Source organism: Myotis daubentonii, chromosome 8, assembly GCF_963259705.1.
Source record: "Myotis daubentonii chromosome 8, mMyoDau2.1, whole genome shotgun sequence".
Lineage (NCBI taxonomy): Eukaryota > Metazoa > Chordata > Mammalia > Chiroptera > Vespertilionidae > Myotis > Myotis daubentonii.
In genome coordinates this window covers 35,114,905-35,136,815 of record NC_081847.1, presented here as the reverse complement: position 1 = coordinate 35,136,815, position 21,911 = coordinate 35,114,905, and the positions used below count along the sequence as shown (strand labels likewise).

Below are 21,911 nucleotides of genomic sequence, written 5' to 3'. Positions count from 1 at the left end.
AAAAAAACACAACCCTGTGCAGACCAAAATATTTCTGAGACAGGGTTGAACCAGCTGAGTATGAGCTGGGTTCAAATCCCAGCTCAAGTTACTTAACCTCCCCGAGCCACACTATCCTTATCTGTAACACCTCATAGGGCTAATGTAAAAGTGAAATTAAAGTGCTTAATAACATAATGGCATACGCACTCTAAAAGTGTGAGCTATTTTTGGTTTTGCTATTAATGTTCGAGTGTTCCATACAGGGTATTAACACTTATGTACTTACTTCATACGAAAATATTTTATTCCTGTGAACTTTTAAGAAAAACTTCAAGACCTATCTCACTGTATCAAGACAACAAACAGGAACCATAATAACCACACTGCCATTACCCTATTTATCCCAACACCATTCCAGGCACTTGATATAACATCAGCTCACGTAATCCACTCAACTACGGTGAGCAAAGTATGATGAGCCCACTTCACAGGAGGCAGTAAGTTCAGAGAGATTAACTGACGTGCTCCAAGTAGCAGACAGGATAGTCCTCAAATCTATGCATCCCAAAGCCTGTGCTCCCTCACACAGGGCACCAGCTGAGCCTCTGCCTCTTCTCCTAAGGGTTCGAGATCAGCCCTGTGCTGGTCACCCGGTCTCACCACTAACAACCCTCACTCTGTTTTTCTGACACTGCTTCCTGTGTACATCCAGGCCTGAAAACGGACAGTTACAGGAGGTCTCCTTAGTCTCCAGAACTTCTACACTTCAGTGACAGCACCCAGAGGCTGCTTAAAGCAGCCACACTAATGGGGCTGGTGACCCAGTCACCTCGACACTCCTCAGGCACCCAGGACCATGAGCCACATGCAAATTAGAGAATAAATTAAAAAACATGACCTTTGGGCAGGCTTTTCTGTCCTGGTTTCCTAGATGCAGGGACTGGGTCAGGATTAAAACGACGTTGTGACCCCCAGGATTTAGGACGTGGCTTTTGGGAAAGTAGAAGAGTCCAATCTCAAACTCACTAAGATAACAAAGCATCACAATTTTAAAACTGGGGTTAATCAAGAGAATCATTCAAAAGCAAACAAACAAAATAACTACCAGGATTAGTGAGAAAATGTTTAAAAGTCTAAATTTGTTCTGATCCATAGACCTGACATGTATCTTCAGGATATTAGTTAATCCTAAAGAAGACAGTTCAAACCACTGACCTATGAAGACCAGAAGAATAGGCTTTTCATATCAGTTCTACTCTCAACTTGGATTACAGCAAAGAAACTGTAAAATCCTTTTTTAAATATTACTCAGAAAGAAAGTCTCCTTTATCATTTTCAGAGCAAAAAATTCAAGATACTCTGAATCCCACAGAATCCTAACAGCATTCTAGAGACATTCAACAGGGTTATTGTATAGGTGGGTTTCCAAACGAAGACATTGGTTTCTGTCACACTAACAGATCTCAGAAATGCCTGACACCCCGCTTCTACCTCCACATTCACCCTGCTCCCCACATAGCACCTGACAGGCTCACACATGTCATGACGATGACTGTTTCAGCAAGCAGACAAAGTAGGTCTTCCTACAAGAACACGAACAAGCCTTTTCTGGTCAGTGCAGCCGGTATCCTTTCCACCGACATGACTCCAGTCTGGGATACAGGAGGGACCTACCTGCTGCATCAGTTCAGCTGCTTCGTCGTCCCCATTGCCCACACCAGGATTCTTTCGCACCACACCGGGGCCAGCCTTAGGGGTTGCAGTAGTTCTGTGTGTCGCAATGGGCCTCTGTGGAGCTGAGAGAAGATCAGAGGTTTTTTAAGAGCAGAAATTTCAAAACCAAAAAGAACCCGCCAGCCCTGGCCAGGTGGCTCAGTTTGGTTGGAGCGTCAGCTGTACACCAAAAGGTTTCCAGTTCAATTCCCAGTTGAGGTGCATATTGGAGGCAACCAATCAATGTTTCTCTCTCTCTCCCTTCCTCCCTCTAAAATCAATAAACATATCCTCGAGTAAGGATTAAAAAAAACAAAAACAAAACACCAGATGACAAGAGGAGGCTGTGACCAACTTCCCTCCACAGTAATGCAGGGACCCAATGCGGCAAGCCCGGCATGTATGACAATACCCCCAAGTTTGCCCAAAGTGGTTTTTCATCCTGGTAGCAGAGTACCAACTTTAGCCATAATCTCTTGTGCCGGGAGTCAGTCCTCCTGTGAGGTCTTTTTGTTGCTGTGGTGAATAGATCATCTGAAAGAGGCACACACAGTTGATGTACCTTAACCCAGTTCCAACCAAATCCACCAGAAGGGCAGCTTCATGGCACAAAGGCAAACTTCATGCCAGTAGTGAGCTCACAGTTCCAGCTGTTGCTCTGCACTCACAGTTCCCCACCTGAAAAGTAAGATGCCTCCTAACTCAGAACCTCAGACTCCTTGGACTGGAAGAGTGGGGTGGTAGGGACTGCTCTTACAAGTAATTACTTCAAAGCCCATATCTTGCTCACCTTTTAGAAGGTGATTAGATGGGTTAGGAGAGAAAAGGAGCACAGTGACCAGGATTTACAAACTTCTCTCAGCGGTAGTAGCCGAAAGCAGATAAGGAGAAAGTAGTAAAGGAGCCAACCTATCTCCAAGTTAAAATAATCAAGACTGGGCTACCTCATGGCAAATGTATCATTCATGATTTTATTCATTTATTCAGCAATCATTTTAGAAAGCTTGTACATTATGCCAGGCTTAGAAATATCTGATTGTCCTAACACCCCAAATTATTCAGTAACCATACAGTAATAGGCATTTCCTCTGGATGATCTCTAGTATCATCTCAAGTATGTTTATCAATAAGTTTATCCCAAAGACTAAATGCTTAATGCAAGTCTCCACTTGCCTGTTATCCACATCTGAAATATGAAATGCACAGGGTTACCTATGCAATCCCCCATTCTAAGTAGCTAAGAAATAAAAGTACTTGGAGAAATCAGAACTTTCATATAAACTGCTGATAGGAATGCAAAATGGTTCAGCCACTTTGGAAAACAGGTATTTCTGCAAAACGTTAAACACAGAGTTACCATATGACCCAATAATTATGCTCCAAGAGTATATACTCCCAGATCTATATCCAAAAGAAATGAAAACACATGTCTACAAAGAAACTTGTATTGGAATGTTCATAGCAGCATTATTCATAATAGCTAGTGGAAACAACACAAATAATCAACTGATGAATAAATAAAAATGTGGTCTAGTCATACAATGGAATACTATTCACCCATTAAAGGGGATAAAGTACTGATACATGCTACAACATAGGTAAATGTTGAAAACATGTTAAATAAAAAAACCAGACACAAAAGACACATATCCTGTGATCCCATTTATATCAGATCATATAAAAATTTAAAAGTACTCAATGTCCTTCTCTTCCTACCAGATGGATCAGTCTCTTTTTCAAGGTATAATGGGACCTTAACTAATATTCTTGAAAAGGAGGCATTAGCATCTGTAGAGCATCCACCCTGCCCCCAAAGTATAGGTATAATCTATAAATATACTACTACAAACACATTTTGGGAAACCTCCAGGCCAAGACTTTTTAGAGAAGATCTCTAAAAAACAGCCCCCCACCTCCACCCCTGCTTCCCAGATTCTGCTGGCATCACAGCAAGCCAAAGCCACTTAACAGCTAAAGTTCTTGGGAGGGCAGGGATGCTGTAAGTAATGTCCAAGAAGCTTATCTGCAGAGAGAATAATGATGCAGAGAGCCTAGAACAGTCCCTGAGAGACCTAAAAAGGTCCTTCAGTTCTTGAGAGCTCAGGACTTACTGTTATTGGGCTCTGTATAATGTCCTTGTGTTCGAAGCTCTTTTATGTGAGTTAACCTGAAGGGTTATCTACTCCATACAATTAAAGAGCCTTGGCAGCCGAAACCGGTTTGGCTCAGTGGATAGAGCGTCGGCCTGTGGACTGAAAGGTCCCAGGTTCGATTCCGGTCAAGGGCATGTACCTGGGTTGCGGGCACATCCCCAGTGGGAGATGTGCAGGAGGCAGCTGATCGATGTTTCTCTCTCATCGATGTTTCTAACTCTCTATCTCTCTCTCCCTTCCTCTCTGTAAAAAATCAATAAAATATATTAAAAAAAAATAAAATAAAAAAAATAAAGAGCCTTGGCAAACTGCATACAGTAACTCATCCAGGCCTCAAAAGCAACTCTCTGGGGGCACATATTCAAATTCCTGTTCTATACAGGAGGAAACTTTAGGGCAGGTCAAGTAGCTCACACAGAGTTACAGAGACCTGAAAACAACCCAGGTCAGCCTGATGCCACATTTCATGGTCTTGCCACATGGCTGTGACTAGGCTCTTTAAGCTCCCTAAGCCTATGGCTACTCAAAAATTCTGGTTAAATGTGAATGAATGAATAAGTACCTGCAAAACTATTATTTGGAATTGATATTTCTGTATGGTTTTTTACCTGCACTGCTAGAGCTGAGAGGTTTCTTCGGTTTGTTCATAGCTGGAGCAACAAGGGAGGGAGCCACGGCAGTTTCTTGACCTTGTCTGGCAGCTACAGGGTCATAGTCTTTTCCATCATAGTTTGCATCAAAAAACTTCTTGAACCACTGAACAAATTCAAAATTGTCCTGAAACTTTCCTTTTACTAATCTGTCCACAGGAATTATCTGCAGAGAAACATCAAGACTGTTTAGCTCAAAGCAAGAGGTTTTTGGAAAGTGTCAAATATGTCAATGCATCAATCAGTATAAAGCTCTGCCTGCCAAGGAAAAATATATAGTTTAGAGGCAAGAACTTACTATAAAGTAAGCCCCTGAAACTTTATAGAGCAAATTTTATCCACAGAATAGTTCTACCTACCAAGCCCCCTCCAAGTCCATCAAAAAGAATCAGAGGCCGAAACCGGGTTGGCTCAGTGGATAGAGCGTCAGCCTGCGGACTGAAAGGTCCCAGGTTCGATTCCGGTCAAGGGCATGTACGTTGGTTGCGGGCACATCCCCAGCAGGAGATGTGCAGGAGGCAGCTGATCGATGTTTCTCTCTCATCAATGTTTCTAACTCTCTCTCTCCCTTCCTCTCTGTAAAAAATCAATAAAATATATTTTTAAAAAATAAATAAATAATCAGAAATGCAAATGGAACAAGTATCATATACAAGTCCCATACACATTCCCAAGCACATCCTAAGATATGTCATTCCACTGTAAAAAGTAAGTCTCCTGTGTAACTTGCATGGCCACAGTGCCTGTCACAAAGTATAAAATCCAGAGCATAAACTAACCACACGTGTCTACAATAAACTGTGATTTTAAAAAACTCTTAAAAGTACGTCAAGACACAAAATCAGTCCTGGGACAGATTTCTACAAAATGGTATATTTTTCAAGTAATTCCAATTCTATTAAAACACACTTTAAGGATTCTGTAAGTTTTGTTATTGTACAAGAATACTGTGTTATCAGATATTATTCCAAGTCATTGAACTGCTAGCCAGAGTTTACGTTCAAGGATTCCAGTTGCAATGGTATTTTTATAAATAATATATGTAATAATCTGAACTATATCCATCCCTCAGAGCAAATAAATATAAAATTACTTTGTATGGGATAGAGGTACAGCTGAAACAAAACTAGACTTGAGTCAATAATTGCTGAGGTGCATGGGGGATCAAATGCACCATACTCTTTTACTTTAGAAATTTACCTTATTCAAAAAAATTTAAGTTCTATAAAAAGAAAAAGATACATTACTGTATATAATAAGCTGCACCTAGTTACACTATGCCTGGCAACTAAATGATAGTCTTACAATACACATGCATATTTTATATAGTGCAGAAACAAAACTAAAATAAAGGCTGATTTCAAAGTAAACAAAAACTAGACACACAAGCAAAATAATTAGGGGTGATTATAAGCTTTACTAAAAATGTATTTTCCCCACAAAATGGCTTAAAAGGAAAAACCCCTCTAATGGGTGAGGGGAGAAATTGCTTAATTTTGCAATAGTTACACATTATTTAACCATGGAGATACGCTCAGAGAAATGCATCATTAGACAATTTCATTACTGTGCAAACAGCACAGTGTGGCTTACACAAACCTCGGTGACACAGTTGACTACACACCTTGGCTATCTGGTATAGCCTCCTAGGCTATAAGCCTGCAGAGAATGTAAATATACAAAATCTCACAAGATCAAATCAAGCACAAGAGATGCAAGAGATGCGATAAACACAGGATGTATGAAGCTGCTGCAGGCATGACACAGCATACTGTTTACAGCAAGCTTTTTTAATAGAAAGAGTACACTCTAAAATAACAACTAAATAGTATAGTAAATACGTAAACCAGTAACATAGTCATTTATTATCATTATCAAGGATTACGTACTGTTCATAATTATATGTACTACATACTATACTTTTATACAACTGGCAGAGCAGGTTCGTTTACACCAGCACCACCACAAACACTTAATGAATTGTGCTACAATGCTGCAATGTCCCTAGGTGACAGGGACTTTTCACCTAGCTTTGTTATGTCAATAGGCAGTCCTTCATGTACTGAAACACTGTTATGTAGCGCATGACTCTAATCTATTATCTGCTAAAACAGATAATATATGTCCTAATGAAGCTTGGTTGAGGGTATCTTCAAATAACCTTGGGGGCAAGAGGAAATGTCCCAACAGGGATCTTCCTTGTATCCTGCTTTTACAAAGCAAGTATTTCTAGAATCTTCTCTATGCTTTACAGAATTAAATCCAGATATTAAAGAGTTAGATCGCAGTAATAGAGATTAAACAGGTTGACTCCTATAGTTGATTACTAACTTCACTATGAAGAAAGAACATAGCAAAGGAACTGGGGTAGGAGGACAGAGGGAAACTTAGCTCCCAATAAATTCTGTTAACTGGAGAAAAGGAAAATATATAAATTGGGAAAAGAAAATGTCCAAAGTCATGGGCCAGCAGCTGTATCCTTAGTAACAATCACTAGTCAAGAAACAACCTTAAATGAAAGAATAAAATTTACCTACTTTGTCAACACCCATCCTCTTAAAACCTGCTTGTAGTATTTTGAAGTTCTGGATGTATTCATGTTCTAGTTTAGCTTGAAATTTCACTTTCTTCAAGGCAATGGAGCCAGGGAACAGCATGTCCATAAACTGACAATAGGCAGCCCCTGAATGAACAAGAGAAGAATAAAATATGCAATAGCTCATTAAATGTTATTATTAAAGAAGCAGGGGGAAATTTTACCCCAAAGCCACTTAACCCAGGTACAATTTTAAAAGTTGTAAAGTGGACCTACAGTACCCAAAAGCTTCAATACCACTTGACTTCGAAGTCATTTTTAAAATCTCTAACAAGACTGTGGTTTTGCCTGATGGGTTCTTCAACACACTTGCAACTTGGAAGATGAAGGGACTTGGAAGGCAATGAGGGGAAAAGGAATGTATGTTTCTATGAAATTTTAAAACTACTCTTTATGAGAAACATAATAAAATGACCACTGCAACAACAACAAAAATTTTTTTTTAATGAATGCATAGAATTTTCCCAAGGACATAACCTCATCCTCACGAGCGGGAGGAGGGATTTCCCAAGTATTTCAAAGATCCATGTTCTGAGGTTTAAAAAATTTGTTTCTAAGATGTCTGTCTTCCTGAGCTTTTCACATCTCTAAGTAAATTTAATTATGTTCATTACAGCATTATTTACGAAGCCAATATACGGAAGAAATCCAGGTGCTCATCAATAGAAGAGGCTTTCCTTCTAGGCGCTGCCTTAATAGCAAAGGCTGGCAACCCAAGCAGGGCTAGACGAGGACCCCTCTTAAATGGCCACTGTCCCAACTATGTGCCACAGACCAGGCCCACATAATGTGTGGCTTAAGGATGCGGACAGGCTGAGGGTAGGAAGGACCAGCTGCGTCATGGCATCAACTATCAAATCTCACTGTCACAGCCCCACCCTACCCGGATCTGTGCTGCAAGCAGAGAACACAAAACGAGGGCGCTGTGTGGCCCCTGCTCCAAAGCTTGCAGTATTATCAAGGGCACTGGCTCTCAGCCGTTTTGGGTCAAGGGTCCCTTGGAGAAGTAGATGAAAGCAGCAGCCAACATTCTACACAGAACAGATGCTCCCCAATCAGAAAACTCCAGGTTAAGAACTCTCAATGTTTTAACTCAAATACGCAGGAAACAGATGACTACTAAATGTAAGCATATTCAGGCTTAAGGGAGTAGGTAAGGCTTGAGTCATCTTAGAGGATGAATAAAGTGTGTAAATAGCCCAGCCGGCCTGGCTCAGTGGTTGAGCTTCAATCTGTCAACCAGGAGGTCATGGTTCAATTCCCAGTCAGGACACATGCCCAGGTTGTGGGTTCCATCCCCAGTGCAGGGTGTGCAGGAGGCAGCCGATCAATGATTTTTTCTCATCACTGATGTTTCTATCTCTCTCTCTACCTCTCCCTTCCTCTCTGAAATCAATAAAAAGAAATATTTTTTTTTAATGTGGAAATAAAGGACTGTGAGGAGTCATTAATGCAAACATTAAAAGTCATCAATAAAATTAACGTAGGAAAAATAATCCTATTTTAATTTTAAAAGAAGGAAACAAAACTGTACGACACATGTTTGTATGTGTTACTGCAACAATCTGTAACACCAACAGACTGGAAACAAACTAAATGTCCATTAACATGGACTAATCCAAGGAAAATTACAGTACTCCAGCCATAAAAGAAAGCAGCATGGCATCTGATAATATATGGATACGGTACACTCTCCAGAATATACACTGATTAAATATGCTACCATTTGTGAGGAAGGGAGGAAAAGGTGCACAACATTCGCAAACACACCAGCGGTTCTCAACCTGTCGGTCACGAACAATGAAAATACATCCTGCATATCAGATATTTACATTACGATTCATAACAGTAGCAAAATTACAGTTATGAAGTAGCAACGAAAATAATTTTATGGTTGGGAGTCACCACAACATGAAGAACTGTATTAAAGGGTCGCGTCATTAGGAAGGTTGAGAACCACTGGTAGAGGCTGGCTACCCAGCTGATAACACTGGTTTCCTCTGGGAGAGGAACTGGGGAGCTGGCAGACCCAGTTAAGAAGGAGACTTATCACTGTTTTATCTTTTTGTTCCTTTTAAATTTTAAACCATTTTGAGACTTTCAGTTATTCAAAAAAATAAAAACCATATATATTATGTCAATTAAATTTAAAAATTATGGGCAAACACTGAAAGTACAGCTAAAATGAGTAACCTTGGGCAAGTTGTTTAACCTCTCTTTGCTTCCCTTACCTATGTGTAAAATGGTGTCGATAGTCCTGCCCTCCCAGGTGATAGATGATTTGGAAAGTGCCTGGCCTATAAGCACTCAATAAATAAAGCCATGATTAAGAAAAAATGCAGCTAAAAGATAACAGTAACTGTCACTAACTTGTGGCATTACAGTGGAATATGGTCATGGTTTTCTTAATGTTTCAATAACAAAGACTTAATCACTTATAATCAGAAGGGAATTTGCTTGGGAGGCAACTGGTCAATGTCTCTCTCTCACACTGATGTTTCTCTCTCTCCCTCTCCCTTCATCTCTCTCTAAAAGTCAATTAAAAAAATTTTTTTTAAATATATATATAGCCATCCTCTGGTGAGGATTAAAAAAAAAAAAAAAAGGTCTCTTAGAAAGGCTGCAGACTAATGTGGTAGAACAAGAGAGAAGTGAGGGCGGGGGAACTTAGGGGGAACCTACTGCCCAGTCAGGAGCCACTGTGGCAGCAGTGGGCAACCTGGTAAGGGGCTGGATCTAAACACCCTTCAGAAGACAGACAGAACTTTGTGAATTAGACCCAGACGATTCTCAGGCCTGCGACACTAGAATGGTGAAATCATGGCCCCAAATAAAGTGTCTGAAAAAGGGAGCCAACTTGAGGAGAAAAAGAGGGGTAGGCCTGGTGAAGGACATGGTAACACACCCTCATGAGCAAGACTGACACGCTGTTTTACAGCTGGGGGAAAGTAATCTGGCATTTGCCTGGGAGCATGTGAACACCTCTCCTATTCTGTGCAGCACAGGAACAATGGAGAGGCCAGGCTGGAGGGGAGAAGCCAGGAGAAGAGAGGGGAGCCAAGAACTCTTTCAGCTTCAGCAGGGACACTTGATATGTTCAAAGCACGATGCTGGGCCCCTGGAAAAGTGCAGAGGGGCCTGAATATGGGAATAGACCTGAGGAAAAAGAGAATGGGTGACAAAAGGCAACCAGTATCCCTTTTTGACACAAGCAATCACTCATCAAATCCTTCTCTGTGGTCGGGTTTGTGTTCTTGATGTCTAGCTTTCCAAAACAGGGGAACTACAGAATGTAATGAATCTTGAACAACCTACCAACTCTGTCTCTGAAAGTTATCCTCACCATATCTCACTACAAGAGCCAAGCAAAGGCTCATTTCTCTGGGGGGGGGGGGGGGGGGCGGTGCACAATACTGACAAAACTCAGCCGTTTCACAGGCAGCCAGCACATTAATAGTACAGGCTCTCTCAAGAGAAAAACCTATTCCTACCTTCTAAAGCCTCCATGTGGCAGGGAATTTTAATCTGCTTGACCCTCTTCTCATCAGAGCTAAGAACAGGAGGTACTAGGCACCAGAGTTACAGACTCGGGATTCTGCTTTGGCCTCAGCACATACAAGGATCTGAGGAGCCTCACTTTCTCTATGACTCCAACCCCTGGCAGCAGGCCTTCTTCAGGGACACAACAGTGTCTGTAGCTTATCCTGTCGGGTCTCCGACTGGAAGCGGAGACCAGGTTTTCTAAGCATTAACATGAAACACAATGCCACCATCCACATAACTCTGCAAGAAGCCCTACACAGCTGTCAAGAGGAGAAATGGTATGAATGAATAAAAGTTTGCTTACAAATCACAGTTAAGTGTCCTGCACTTACCACTTTGTACTGGGGAAAAGCATTTTATCTAGAACAAGAAAAATAACAACCAACAGGCAAGTTGAAATTGTTCACATAATTTTTTTTAATATATTTTTATTGATTTCAGAGAAAGGGAGAGGGAGAAGGAGATAGAAATAGCAATGATGAGAGAGAATCATTGATAAGGCTGCATGCCCCCTTACTGGGGATCGAGACCACAACCTGGGCATGTGCCCTGACGGGGGAATCAAACTGTAACCTCCGCCCTGACCGGTTTGGCTCAGTGGACAGAGTGTCGGTCTGCGGACTGAAGGGTCCCAGGTTCAATTCCGGTCAAGGGCATGTACCTTGGTTGTGGGCAAATTCCCAGTAGGGGTGTGCAGAAACAGCTGATCGATGTTTCTCTCTCATCGATGTTTCTAACTCTCTATCCCTCTCCCTTTCTCTCTGTAAAAAATCAATAAAATATATATCTATTTTTTAAAAAGTCAATAAAATACATTTAAGAAAAACAAAACTGTAACCTCCTGGTTCATAGCTCAATGCCCAACTACTGAGCCACACCGGGGCAGGCTTGTCACAGATTTTTAATGAGATAATATCGTTGCAATTAATTATACATAATCTACATTTAACTCTTTCAAATGTTTTTTTTAAAAGACATAATGTGTATACATCAGAAAGAGTGTGGGCTGTGTAGTCAGAAAAATCTGGGTTCAAAACCAGCCATGCCCCATGGACATTCCCCATACCTGTAAAACAAAGTCTACCCTTACCCCCAGGGTCTAGTAAAGAACCCATATCTAACAGCTCTTTTTACAGGTGAGCCTGACAACAGCCCAAAAGGTCCTACTACCCAGTTTACAAAAGAGGAACTAGAGCATTAAGGAACTCCAAAGTCACATGGTTCAGAGCAGACCTAAGCCTCGTCCTATCATGACAGCTTCCTGTCTGAATGAGATAAATCTGGAGCCAGATCAGCACAGGCACAACTTATTTACACATGAAAAGAGAGCTAACTTTCTAATTAACTAAGTAGAATATACTTTGGTATGTATTTACAGAAAGAAGTAACTTTTAGGGGGAAATTGGTGAAAAAGCCAGCTCCAATAAAAACTAAGATGACCTCATCCACACATTAGTCATAAATCACGGGTCAAACAAGTGCTTTAAAAGCCTCCAATAGAAATGTGGTGATAAAACTGAGGAAAACGAATGGAAAATGGGGGAAAAGCAGCCCGGATTTAAGGCCAACAACCTGCGCTTCTGACCAACAAAGTAACTCATGTCTAAGCAGCAGACTCTCGGGCACCAGTGCTTCCCTGAGCAACTTCACATGGAGCTTCCTCTGACCATCTGCAAAACTGAGATTAAGCTTCACAGGGGAATAACAAGCTACTGACACCAAGACTAGGACAGTTATAAAATAAGGAAGTACAAGGCTCAATTAATTTTTAAGAATCGTATAAAGGAGAGCAATAATTTTAAACTGATAAGAACAGATACTACACTTGATCTTAGCCAAAAGGCCGAGAAGCGATGAGAGCAATAATTTTAAATTGATCCAAATAGCACTCGTCAGGGAAGGAAAAGACTAGGGCAGTGGTTCTCAACCTTCCTAATGCCGCGACCCTTTAATACAGTTCCTCATGTTGTGGTGACCCCCAACCATAAAATTATTTTCGTGGCTACTTCATAACTGTAAGTTTGCTACTGTTATGAATCATAATATAAACATCTGATATGCAGGACGTATTTTCACTGTTACAAATTGAACATAATTAAAGCATAGTGATTAATCACAAAAACAATATGTAATTACATATGTGTTTTCTGATGGTCTTAGGCGACCCCTATGAAAGGGTCGTTCGACCCCCAAAGGGGTCGCGACCCACAGGTTGAGAACCGCTGGTCTAGAGTAAGTAGGGTACAGGGGTTGAAGAGCCTGGGTTCTTCACTTGAATGAATGTTCAAGTCTCAATTTTGTTCTTGGCTGTATAACTATGGACTTATTACTCAATTTCCCTAAGCCCATTTCCTCATTGTAAAATAAGATTAATAAACATCCCTCTCATGGAGGTATAGTAAGAATTCAATGAAGATATATTTTAAAAGCATTTACAGCGCTGACCAGTTTGGCTAGAGCATCGGCCTGCAGACTGAGGGGTCCCAGGTTCGATTCCAGTCAAGGGCATGTGCCTTGGTTGAGGGCAGGTGTGCAGGAGGCAGGTGATCGATGTTTCTCTCTCATTGATGTTTCTAACTCTCTATCCCTCTCCCTTCCTCTCTGTAAAAATCCAATAAAATATATTTTTTAAAAAAAGAAGGAAGTTGGAAATCTCAGATTTAAAACCCTATCTATCAGGCTAAGGTGTTCAAACTTTATCCTGTGGACAATTCAGACTGGAATCTTTGTCTTTCCTTTAAAAAAAAATAATAAAAATAAATAAAAAGCATTTACATAGCACTGGAACACAGTGTTCAATTAAATTATTGCTTTCATTACTAGGAGAATCTAAAGATTCTAATTCTCTATCCCACAAACAATAAAAGAATTTAAGTAGCAGAGAATACATATCTCATCTTTCTTCTAGCATATCCTTGACTTCACCTCCCATCCTGTAGTAAATCCAGTTTTGATAACCCTGACCCATTCCTTATGTCAGGACAATCAGGTGTAGACAGCAGAACTCGCAAAAGGTGAGACAGTCAGAAGGAACTAACCCTGTCGAGACCCTGATTTTGAACTTGAGCTTCCAGAACAGTGTCAGAATAATACATTTCTACTGTTTTTAAGCAAAAAAAAAAAAAAGAAGAAGAAGAAGAAGGGGGGTGTGTGAGACAGAAGTCTTTAGAGACAGTAGAAACTGGTAAGACTTTTATGAAAAATAATTACCAAGAACCTAAAGTTCATACCCTTTTAACTGGTAATTCCATTTATAGGAATCACTGAGGAAATAAACAGAGATAAGATTTATCTAAAGGATTTTTAACCTAGCCATAGTCACAATGGAAAAATTAGAAATAACCTAAAATGTCCAAAAATTGGGAAGATATTAAACAACTGCAGCATAGCTATAGAAAGCAATAGTATATAGTCATTAAAAATAACTAATACAAAGAGAGTAAATGACACTAAAGAATATCCACAATACAAGGCTAAGTAGAAAAAGTGCACAGAAAAGTAAAACATCTGAACAGAGATTTTCTCTGAAAAATAAACTACCAGCATTTTTTTCTTCTTCTAATTTTCTAAATGTTATATTATTCGTATATACTGAAACAAAACATGTTTTTCTTCTTTTTTTAAATTATTACCTCTCTTTCAAATTTTATTAAATAGAAGTTTAATAAAATTGTGGCTGAAATGGCATTTGTCTGACTTTGGTCTTGTGCTACTTGGAATAAGAAATGCCATAGATAGGCCCTGGCTGAGAGGCTAAGTTAGTTAGTGTTAGAATAATACATTTCTACTGTTTTTAAGCAAAAAAAAAAAAAAGTGGGGGGGGGGGGTATGAGACAGAGTCTTTAGAGACAGTAGAAACTGATAAGAACTTTATGAAACATAATTACCAATATGCCAAGGTTGCAGGTTTGATCCCCAGTTAGAGCACATACAAGAATCAACCAATGAATCCATAAATAAGTAGAACAACAAATCGATGTTCCTTTCCTTCCCCTCCCTCCCTTCCTCTCTCCTTCCATCTCTTTCCCTAAAATCAATAAATAAAATTAAAAACAAAAAAAAGAAATGCCACTGATAATTAGAACAATTATAATTACTATCCTCAAATAAAACATTTCAAATCTAAATGTGAAAGAGCATAAATGGAGACTTTGTGGCTAAGCTGCAGGCCTCTGAATTCAGTTTCTAAGGCGGGAGATGGAGGACTCACAGGCCAGCCAGAAGCGTGCTCTTTTTAAGCGCATTTCTTTCAGAAGTGATACCAGGGCAGGGCTGAGAAGAAATGGGGCAGCCCTAACATAAAATCTGAATCTGTGGCTTTTGCAGTCAGATACAGACCTGCATATTCCTGAAGGACTTACAGGCTTTCCTGGAAAAGTGGCCTAGTGGATTTCTCTTACCTGAGCACAACTGTTCGACCTTTGTCAGATTCAACTGCAGGGACTCATTGATCCAGGCCAGCATGTCATGTCGACTTAGGTTCTCACTGGTGACTGACGTTGAATATACGTTCACTGCCATCTTCTATAGCATGTGAGGAAAAGAAAAGGGTTTGCATTATTAAGCATGCAAGGGAGAGCAAACATTTCCTTCCTACACATCACACAAGATTTGTGGGAACTCTCAATTTTTAAGCCTCACCTTCTTTCCCAAAAGGCCAAATCAGAGACACCAGCATTCTAGCCATGAGCCTGGAAGAAACATGACCTGAAATGACTTGCCCAACAACAGCCAGCCTAAAATTTAGGCTCCATTTTAATGTGATTGGTATAAAATTTTAAGCTACAATGAACACTAAGGGAAGGTTAAATGTTTTATGAAGGGAGCCTGATGCACAAACAAGAACATTCTATTTAGAAAACATCAGTTCAAGCTTATCCATTAACATATTAAAACTAGAGGCCCAGTGCACGAATTCGTGCACAGGTGGGGTCCCTCAGTCTGGCTGGCGCTGGGGGCCAATCAGGGCCATTTTGCCCAGTCCGATCGGGACCAATTGGTGCCAGCTGGCCGGGGGGAGGGACCAAGGGAAGTTGCCAGCCGTGGGAGGTTGGCTGTGGGAGTGCACTGACCAGGGAATAGCTCCTGCGTTGAGCGTCTGCCCCCTGGTGTCAGTGAGAGTCATAGCAACCAGTCGACCAGTCGTTCAGTTGACCGATTGTAATGGTCACTTAGGCTTTTATATAGATAGATAGATAGATAGATAGATGGATAGATATTTACAGAAGTATCCTTCAGATGATGGGCTTTTTATTAATTCCTCTTTAAAAAAATTTTTTAAAAATAATTCTTGCCCTAGCTGGTTTGGCTCAGTGGATAGAGCGTCGGCCTGCGGACTGCAGGGTCCCAGGTTCGATTCCAGCCAAGGGCACATGCCTGGGTTGCAGGCTCGATTCCCAGTGGGGGGCATGCAGGAGGCAGCTGATCAATGATTCTCATCATTGATGTTTCTATCTCTCTATCCCTCTCCCTTCCTCTCTAAAATCAATAAAATTGTTAAAAAAAAATAAAAAATAATAATAATTCTTTATTGTTGAAGTATTACATATGTCCTCTTTTTTTCTCCCATTGACCCTCTCCAGCCTGCCCCTGCCCCCCGCCCCCAGGCCCTCACCGCCCCATTGTCTGTGTCCATGGCCATGCATACATGCATACAAGATCCTTGGTTGATTACCTCCCACCCTCCCACCTTCCCCCCACATTCCCTCGTAGATTCCACACTCTGTTCCATGCTTCCATGTCCCTGGATCCACTCTATTCACCAGTTTATTTTGTTACTTAGATTCCACATATGAGAGAGATCATGTGATACATGTCTTTCTCTGACTGACTTATTTCACTTAGCATGACACTCTCCAAGTCCCTCCATGCTGTCTCAAAGGATGAGACTTTTTTTTCACAGCTGCATAGTATTTAATGGTATAAATGTACCACAGCATTTTTTCCACTCATCTACTGATGGGCACTTGGGCTGTTTCCAGATCTTAGCTATTATAAATTGTGCTATTATGAACATAGGGGTGCATACATTCTTTCAGACTGGTATTTCGCATTTCTTCGGATATATTCCTAGAAGTGGGAACACTGGGTCAAATGGCAGTTCCATTATTTAATTTTTTGAGGAAATGCCATACTGTTTTCCATAATGGCTTAATTCCTCTTTATAGTTTTCAATATTTTCCAAAAATGTTTAAGGACTATATACTCTTTTAAAATCAAAAGTAAGCTTTTCAATAACCTAAGTACTACAAAGGTTGTGGCAAATGACCTTACAGTGAAGAGTCCTTGGAACTAATTCGCTGCTGAGCCACCTGGTCACAGGAGGGCATCTGACAGCCTACTAAGTACCAGGAGCTTCATAGACACTTGTCATTTAACCCTGACAACTCTCTTCAAGATTCACTTGATTCTCCTCATTTTACAGAGGAAAGAGAGTTTCAACATAGAAACCCTGCAAACTGGCAGCCAAGCCTGCCCAGCACCATCGTCCACACTCTTTCCCCTAGCCTAGAAAGTGCCACCCCTCACCCTTCTGCCAGGCTTTGAAATTCAAAACAACACACAAAAACAAATTAACTTGAAATGCTATTAAATGCCAGTGCCATCATCATCCTCATTCAATCTACAAATGTTTACCAAGCACTGTTCTGGGCACAGGAAACAAATAACCAGTACAGACAAGTGGCTTGTCCGCAGAGCTCACATTCTAGTAGTGGAAGTCTAACAGACCAAGTACTCAAACAAATGTCATTTCAACCACCACTAAGGCAATTGGGGTGGTGGGAATGTTGGCAGGGAAAGCCTCTCTGAGTAGAAGTTGGAGCTTAAGAATTAGAAGGAAGCAGCCATGTGGAGATCTGGAAGAAGTGTGGCCATAGCCCAGTGGGCAAGAGGGAGAGCAGAACAGAAGTGGGAAAAGTGAAGATGTCAGATCATGTTAGGACTCCACAGGCCACGGAAAGGATTTTAGTCTCTAACTGTTAAGGGTTGTGGGATAAAATCAAACTCTCATTTAAGTTTGAAAAAGATCACCCTAATTGCTGGTAGAAAACAGAGTGGGAAGGGAAGGCTCAAGCAATATGAGCTAAGGACAGGCTAATCCAGATCTAAGTGAAATCCTGGGGCAATTACCATGAGGGCACACAACTGTCAAACACTGGATTTCATAGTGACTTTGGCACTTAATAATTTCCTCATTTCATGAGACACCAATATTACCAATGGGAAGTGGGGGTGGGGGAGGGAGGCTCAGAGCAAAATTAGAACCACCATAACATCCCATACTGTCTTGTGGCACTTCATTCCCTCCACCCAGTGACCAGTATATGAGTTGTTCTTCCCACCCACCCCTGTCTTTTGCACTAGGCTGCTGCAAGCCTCATGACACAGCTACAGGATGTGAAGGCTGGAAGACACAGAGATCTACCCATTCAACCCCTTTTTATGAGCAGGGTAACTGAGGTCTGGAGAGGTAAATGACTTACCAAGTTTGTGCCCTCACATTCCACACAACTCTTGGCAGAGTGCCTTGCATACAATAGGTGCTCATTAAATGTTACTTGTTTTTTCAGGTTGGCAGGACAGTGTCAAAGAGAAAAAAAAAGTATCTATGTAAACTATTTTCAGAAGCAAACCAACACTTTTACAATCTTAAACTCAAATGATAAAGCTGTAATAAAGAACCAGCACAATTTAGCTCCTGATTCCACTGGGAATTAATGCCCACATTCCCACAGCACTTCATTCAAACCTCTATGATAGGCATTACTGCACTGCACTACCATTATCTCTTCATTTCTGAATCATTCCAGGACCAGATTTGGGCCAGAAGGCAATTTGCTCTATGCAAAGAGCTGAGGATTTCAAGCAAGAAGGACCTGAATTTGAACTTGAGGATGTCATTCATTAGCTGTATGACCTTGGGCAAGTTACTTAACTTCAATGCACCTCAGTTATCAGTTAATGCCACCTACTTGAGAAGGATGAGGTTTAAATGAGATAGGTACATAAAATACTTGGCATGCAATCTGACACAGAACATTAGGTCCAGGGCAGGGAGGGATCTTATCTCACTTATCCTAACTTCAGTGTCAAAAACAAAGACCTGCCACCACCATCTCTCATCTGGATCAACTGCCACAGTGTTCAAATTAGTCTCAGTCTATTCTTGCAAAGCAGCCAGAGATAATTTTCTGAATCACAAATCAGATCAAGTGTCTCCCTGTTTAAAATCCTTGAATGAACAAATAAATGACATGAATACTGTGTGCAAAACACTATTATCAGTTACCAAAGGACACATCCAAACAAAAAAACATGGTCCCAGACTGAGCATTTGTTATCTATTTTGGTGACATTCATACATACATCAGGTATTGTGTGTGTCATGCTACCATAAAATGTAAGCAGCTGGTTAAGCCACATGTGACTCCTGACCACTCCCCAGATCAGAAAACATTAATGGCCTTTCATCATCATATAATTTTAAACTCTTCATTAGCAGTACATTAATACCGGGTCCTATGTGCTCCGCAAACTCTACAGCCACTAAATATATGAGGTTAGGCACCCTGTGGATGCGCCATAAACATCTACTGACTTACCCAATTAATTGGCTCTTCCAGGCAGTCAAAACAGAGCCCAGTTCTCAGAGGTACAGCTCCCCTTCCTCCATAAGGATACCATTGCTTGGTTTCAATGGATGGACCCCATGACCACCCCACAAACCTCACCGTTAAATGCCTCCTTCAACCAAGTTTCGACTGCCATGAAAAAGCTTCCTCTTGCCTCCCCCAGGTAGCTCCTCCTTCTCCAGTTCTAGAAGGCTCCTAAACTCATTTTGATCCAATGCTATCTATGAGCACCCTCTTACTTTCAAGGCACCATACTGATGCTATATAAAGGGGGAGGAGGAGATACCACCAGAAAAAAAGTGATGTGACCCTGAATAAACACCTCACCTTTTGGATCCAAATGGCTCACCTGTAAAAGGTGAACAATATCTTCTGCACAACACTGCAATGGGGATTAAATGAGAATCTAATTGAAAACATTCCGTTGAAAAGTACATCACGTCCTAGGCTTTCCTATGTACCAGAAACTTTGCTAGTCACTGACAAACCAGGCAAAAGGACACACTGGTATGAAATATGCTCTCTCTAGGTCCGGGCCTCGGAGAGGCAGTGTAATATAGAGGTTAAGAGCCTGGAATTAGGAGTCACAGAAGTGGGTTCAGCCACTTGCTGGACAGCATAAAGCAAATCTCTCCTCCTTTAAGAATCTAAGTCCATTCATTTATAAAATGAAGATGCTATCTCTTAGAGACAGAGTAAAATATTAAATGACATAATGCCCCATCAAGCACTTAACTCAATGCCTGACACTTAGCAAGTGCCCAATTAGCAAATAATTATTCTTATTACTACTCTTTGAGACACCCCATTAGCAGTGGATGCCAGGCCTGGTGTGCCTTCCTTCAATGGGCCTCAGGATCCTCATCCGCCCAATGGGGCAGAGGCCAAGCTCTGCCCTGCAGCACCCTAGGGCAGCTGTGAGGCAGGGATTGGAAAAGCGCTGTTCATATACTGTCTTCCTAGTAGTTATATGAAATTATCTTGTCCATGTACGCATCTTCTATTTCCTGTCTGTCTCCCCGCCACAATGTAGACTCCTGGGGAGGACTTTCAGGCCTTTGCCCTCCTGCTCCTGGTGAATAGCCAGAGCTTAGCACAGTGCCTAGTACCTTTCAGGCACTCAACAAATACCCAATTAAGAAAGGAAGGAGTCCATTGAGCTGGCTTGGTTTCTGTTATGCACTGCGTTACAGTTTTCTGTATTATCCTTTTCCCCATTTCACAGATGAGAAAACTGAAGCCCAGAGAGGTCAGAGCACCTGCCCAAGGTCACACAGCAGGGAATCGAACCCAGGTCTGAATCAAAACCCGAACTTTTCATCATCAGGCAACACCGCCTACCACAGTGGGGGTTCCCAGAGCTTCCAGCAGGCCTCACTTCAACAACACATACCCCCTACCCGAGTTGGGCAATCCGGAACCTCCCGCCACCTCGGGCCGGATTCCACACCTCCGCCTTGGCCCCGAAGCCCCCACGCGCCGAGGGGCAGCCCAGCTTCCGGCCCTAAACCCCGCCTCCTGGGCATAGAGAAGCGCGCGCCCCCCAGTCCGCGCGCGCCGGGTCACGGCCCCGCCCTTCCCCCCGCACCCGGCCCGAACCGTACCGCCGCGAGGAGCGGCCCGAGCACCGCCCGCAGGACCCTCAGGCGTCTGCCCGGCCCAAGGCCCACACAGCGGCCCCCAGCCCCCGGCTGCCGCCCCGTGCCCGCTGCCCCGTGCCCGCTATCCGGCTCACCGGCTCGCGGAGGAACCACGTCCACTGCCGTGCCCGGCTTCGGTTCCGTCTTCGTCTCGTTCAAACCGTCCGACCCCGCCCGCCCGCGCGATGACCTCACACGCACCCCCCCGTTACGCACCGACGTAAAAGCTCGTCATCGTCCGCCGGCTCCTTTTATAGAGACTCAGCGCGCGCCCGGGGCGGAGCCCAGTACCCCTGATCGACAGCTGAGGCATCCAAGGGGCGGGGCAAAAATGCCGAGGCGACGCCGCCACGTGGTCTGCCACATCCAATGATATCTCGCCTTGAGCGACGTGTGACTCCGCCTGGAAGGCGGGGTCCAGCTACAAATTCTCCGCTCGGGTAGGCCTCCCCCCTACCCCCCAAAAATTGGGTTTTACAATGAATTTATACAAAAATAGCCCTAGCCGGCTTGGCTCAGTGGATAGAGCGTCAGCCTGCGGACTGAGGGGTCCCGGGTTCGATTCTGGCCAAGGGCACATGCCTGGGTTGCAGGCTCGATCCCCAGTGGATGCAGGAGGCAGCCGATCAATGATTCTCATCATTGGTGTTTCTATCTCTCTCTCCCTCTCCCTTCCTCTCCGAAATCAATAAAGAAATATATTTTAATAAATTGGTTATTAAATAAAGACACTTGATAGGAACTTGAAGGGAAAACTGTAAAAAGTCACCTCAGGGACACATTCTGTCACCCTGTTATCGACATGCATTTATTTTCTTGTTAGTATAAAGTCACCTTGTTTGTTTATGCCTTTTTGACTGCCTTTTCCTAAGTTCCATGGAAGCAGAAACCTTCTCAGTCCTGTCCCACCTGTGTCCCGTGCCTGATACATGGGTTCTTAGAGACTTGCTGAAGGAATGAATTAACCCACTTTACAGAAGAGGAAACTGAGGCTCAGTGGG

At 42.2% G+C, this 21,911-nt stretch overlaps 1 protein-coding gene and 1 pseudogene across 2 annotated transcripts in view; both read right to left on the bottom strand.

The window, feature by feature from the left end:
* Positions 1-21,159, bottom strand: part of MAPRE1 (microtubule associated protein RP/EB family member 1) — a 29,302-nt gene extending 8,143 nt beyond the window's left edge. Inside the window, exons 1-5 of one of the 2 annotated variants that reach the window (XM_059705883.1) lie at positions 21,006-21,159; positions 15,038-15,161; positions 7,036-7,181; positions 4,457-4,664; positions 1,657-1,778 (exon numbers count right to left, since the gene is read on the bottom strand). In XM_059705883.1, coding sequence (XP_059561866.1) covers positions 1,657-1,778; positions 4,457-4,664; positions 7,036-7,181; positions 15,038-15,158 — 597 coding nt within the window. In that variant the 5' untranslated portion in view covers positions 15,159-15,161; positions 21,006-21,159. Of the gene's footprint in view, positions 1-1,656; positions 1,779-4,456; positions 4,665-7,035; positions 7,182-15,037; positions 15,162-18,121; positions 18,145-21,005 lie in introns of those variants that run through there. The other variant, XM_059705884.1, reaches the window with a different exon arrangement.
* Positions 12,286-12,492, bottom strand: LOC132240412 (U2 spliceosomal RNA; annotated as a pseudogene).
* Positions 21,160-21,911: the final 752 nt, after the last annotated feature.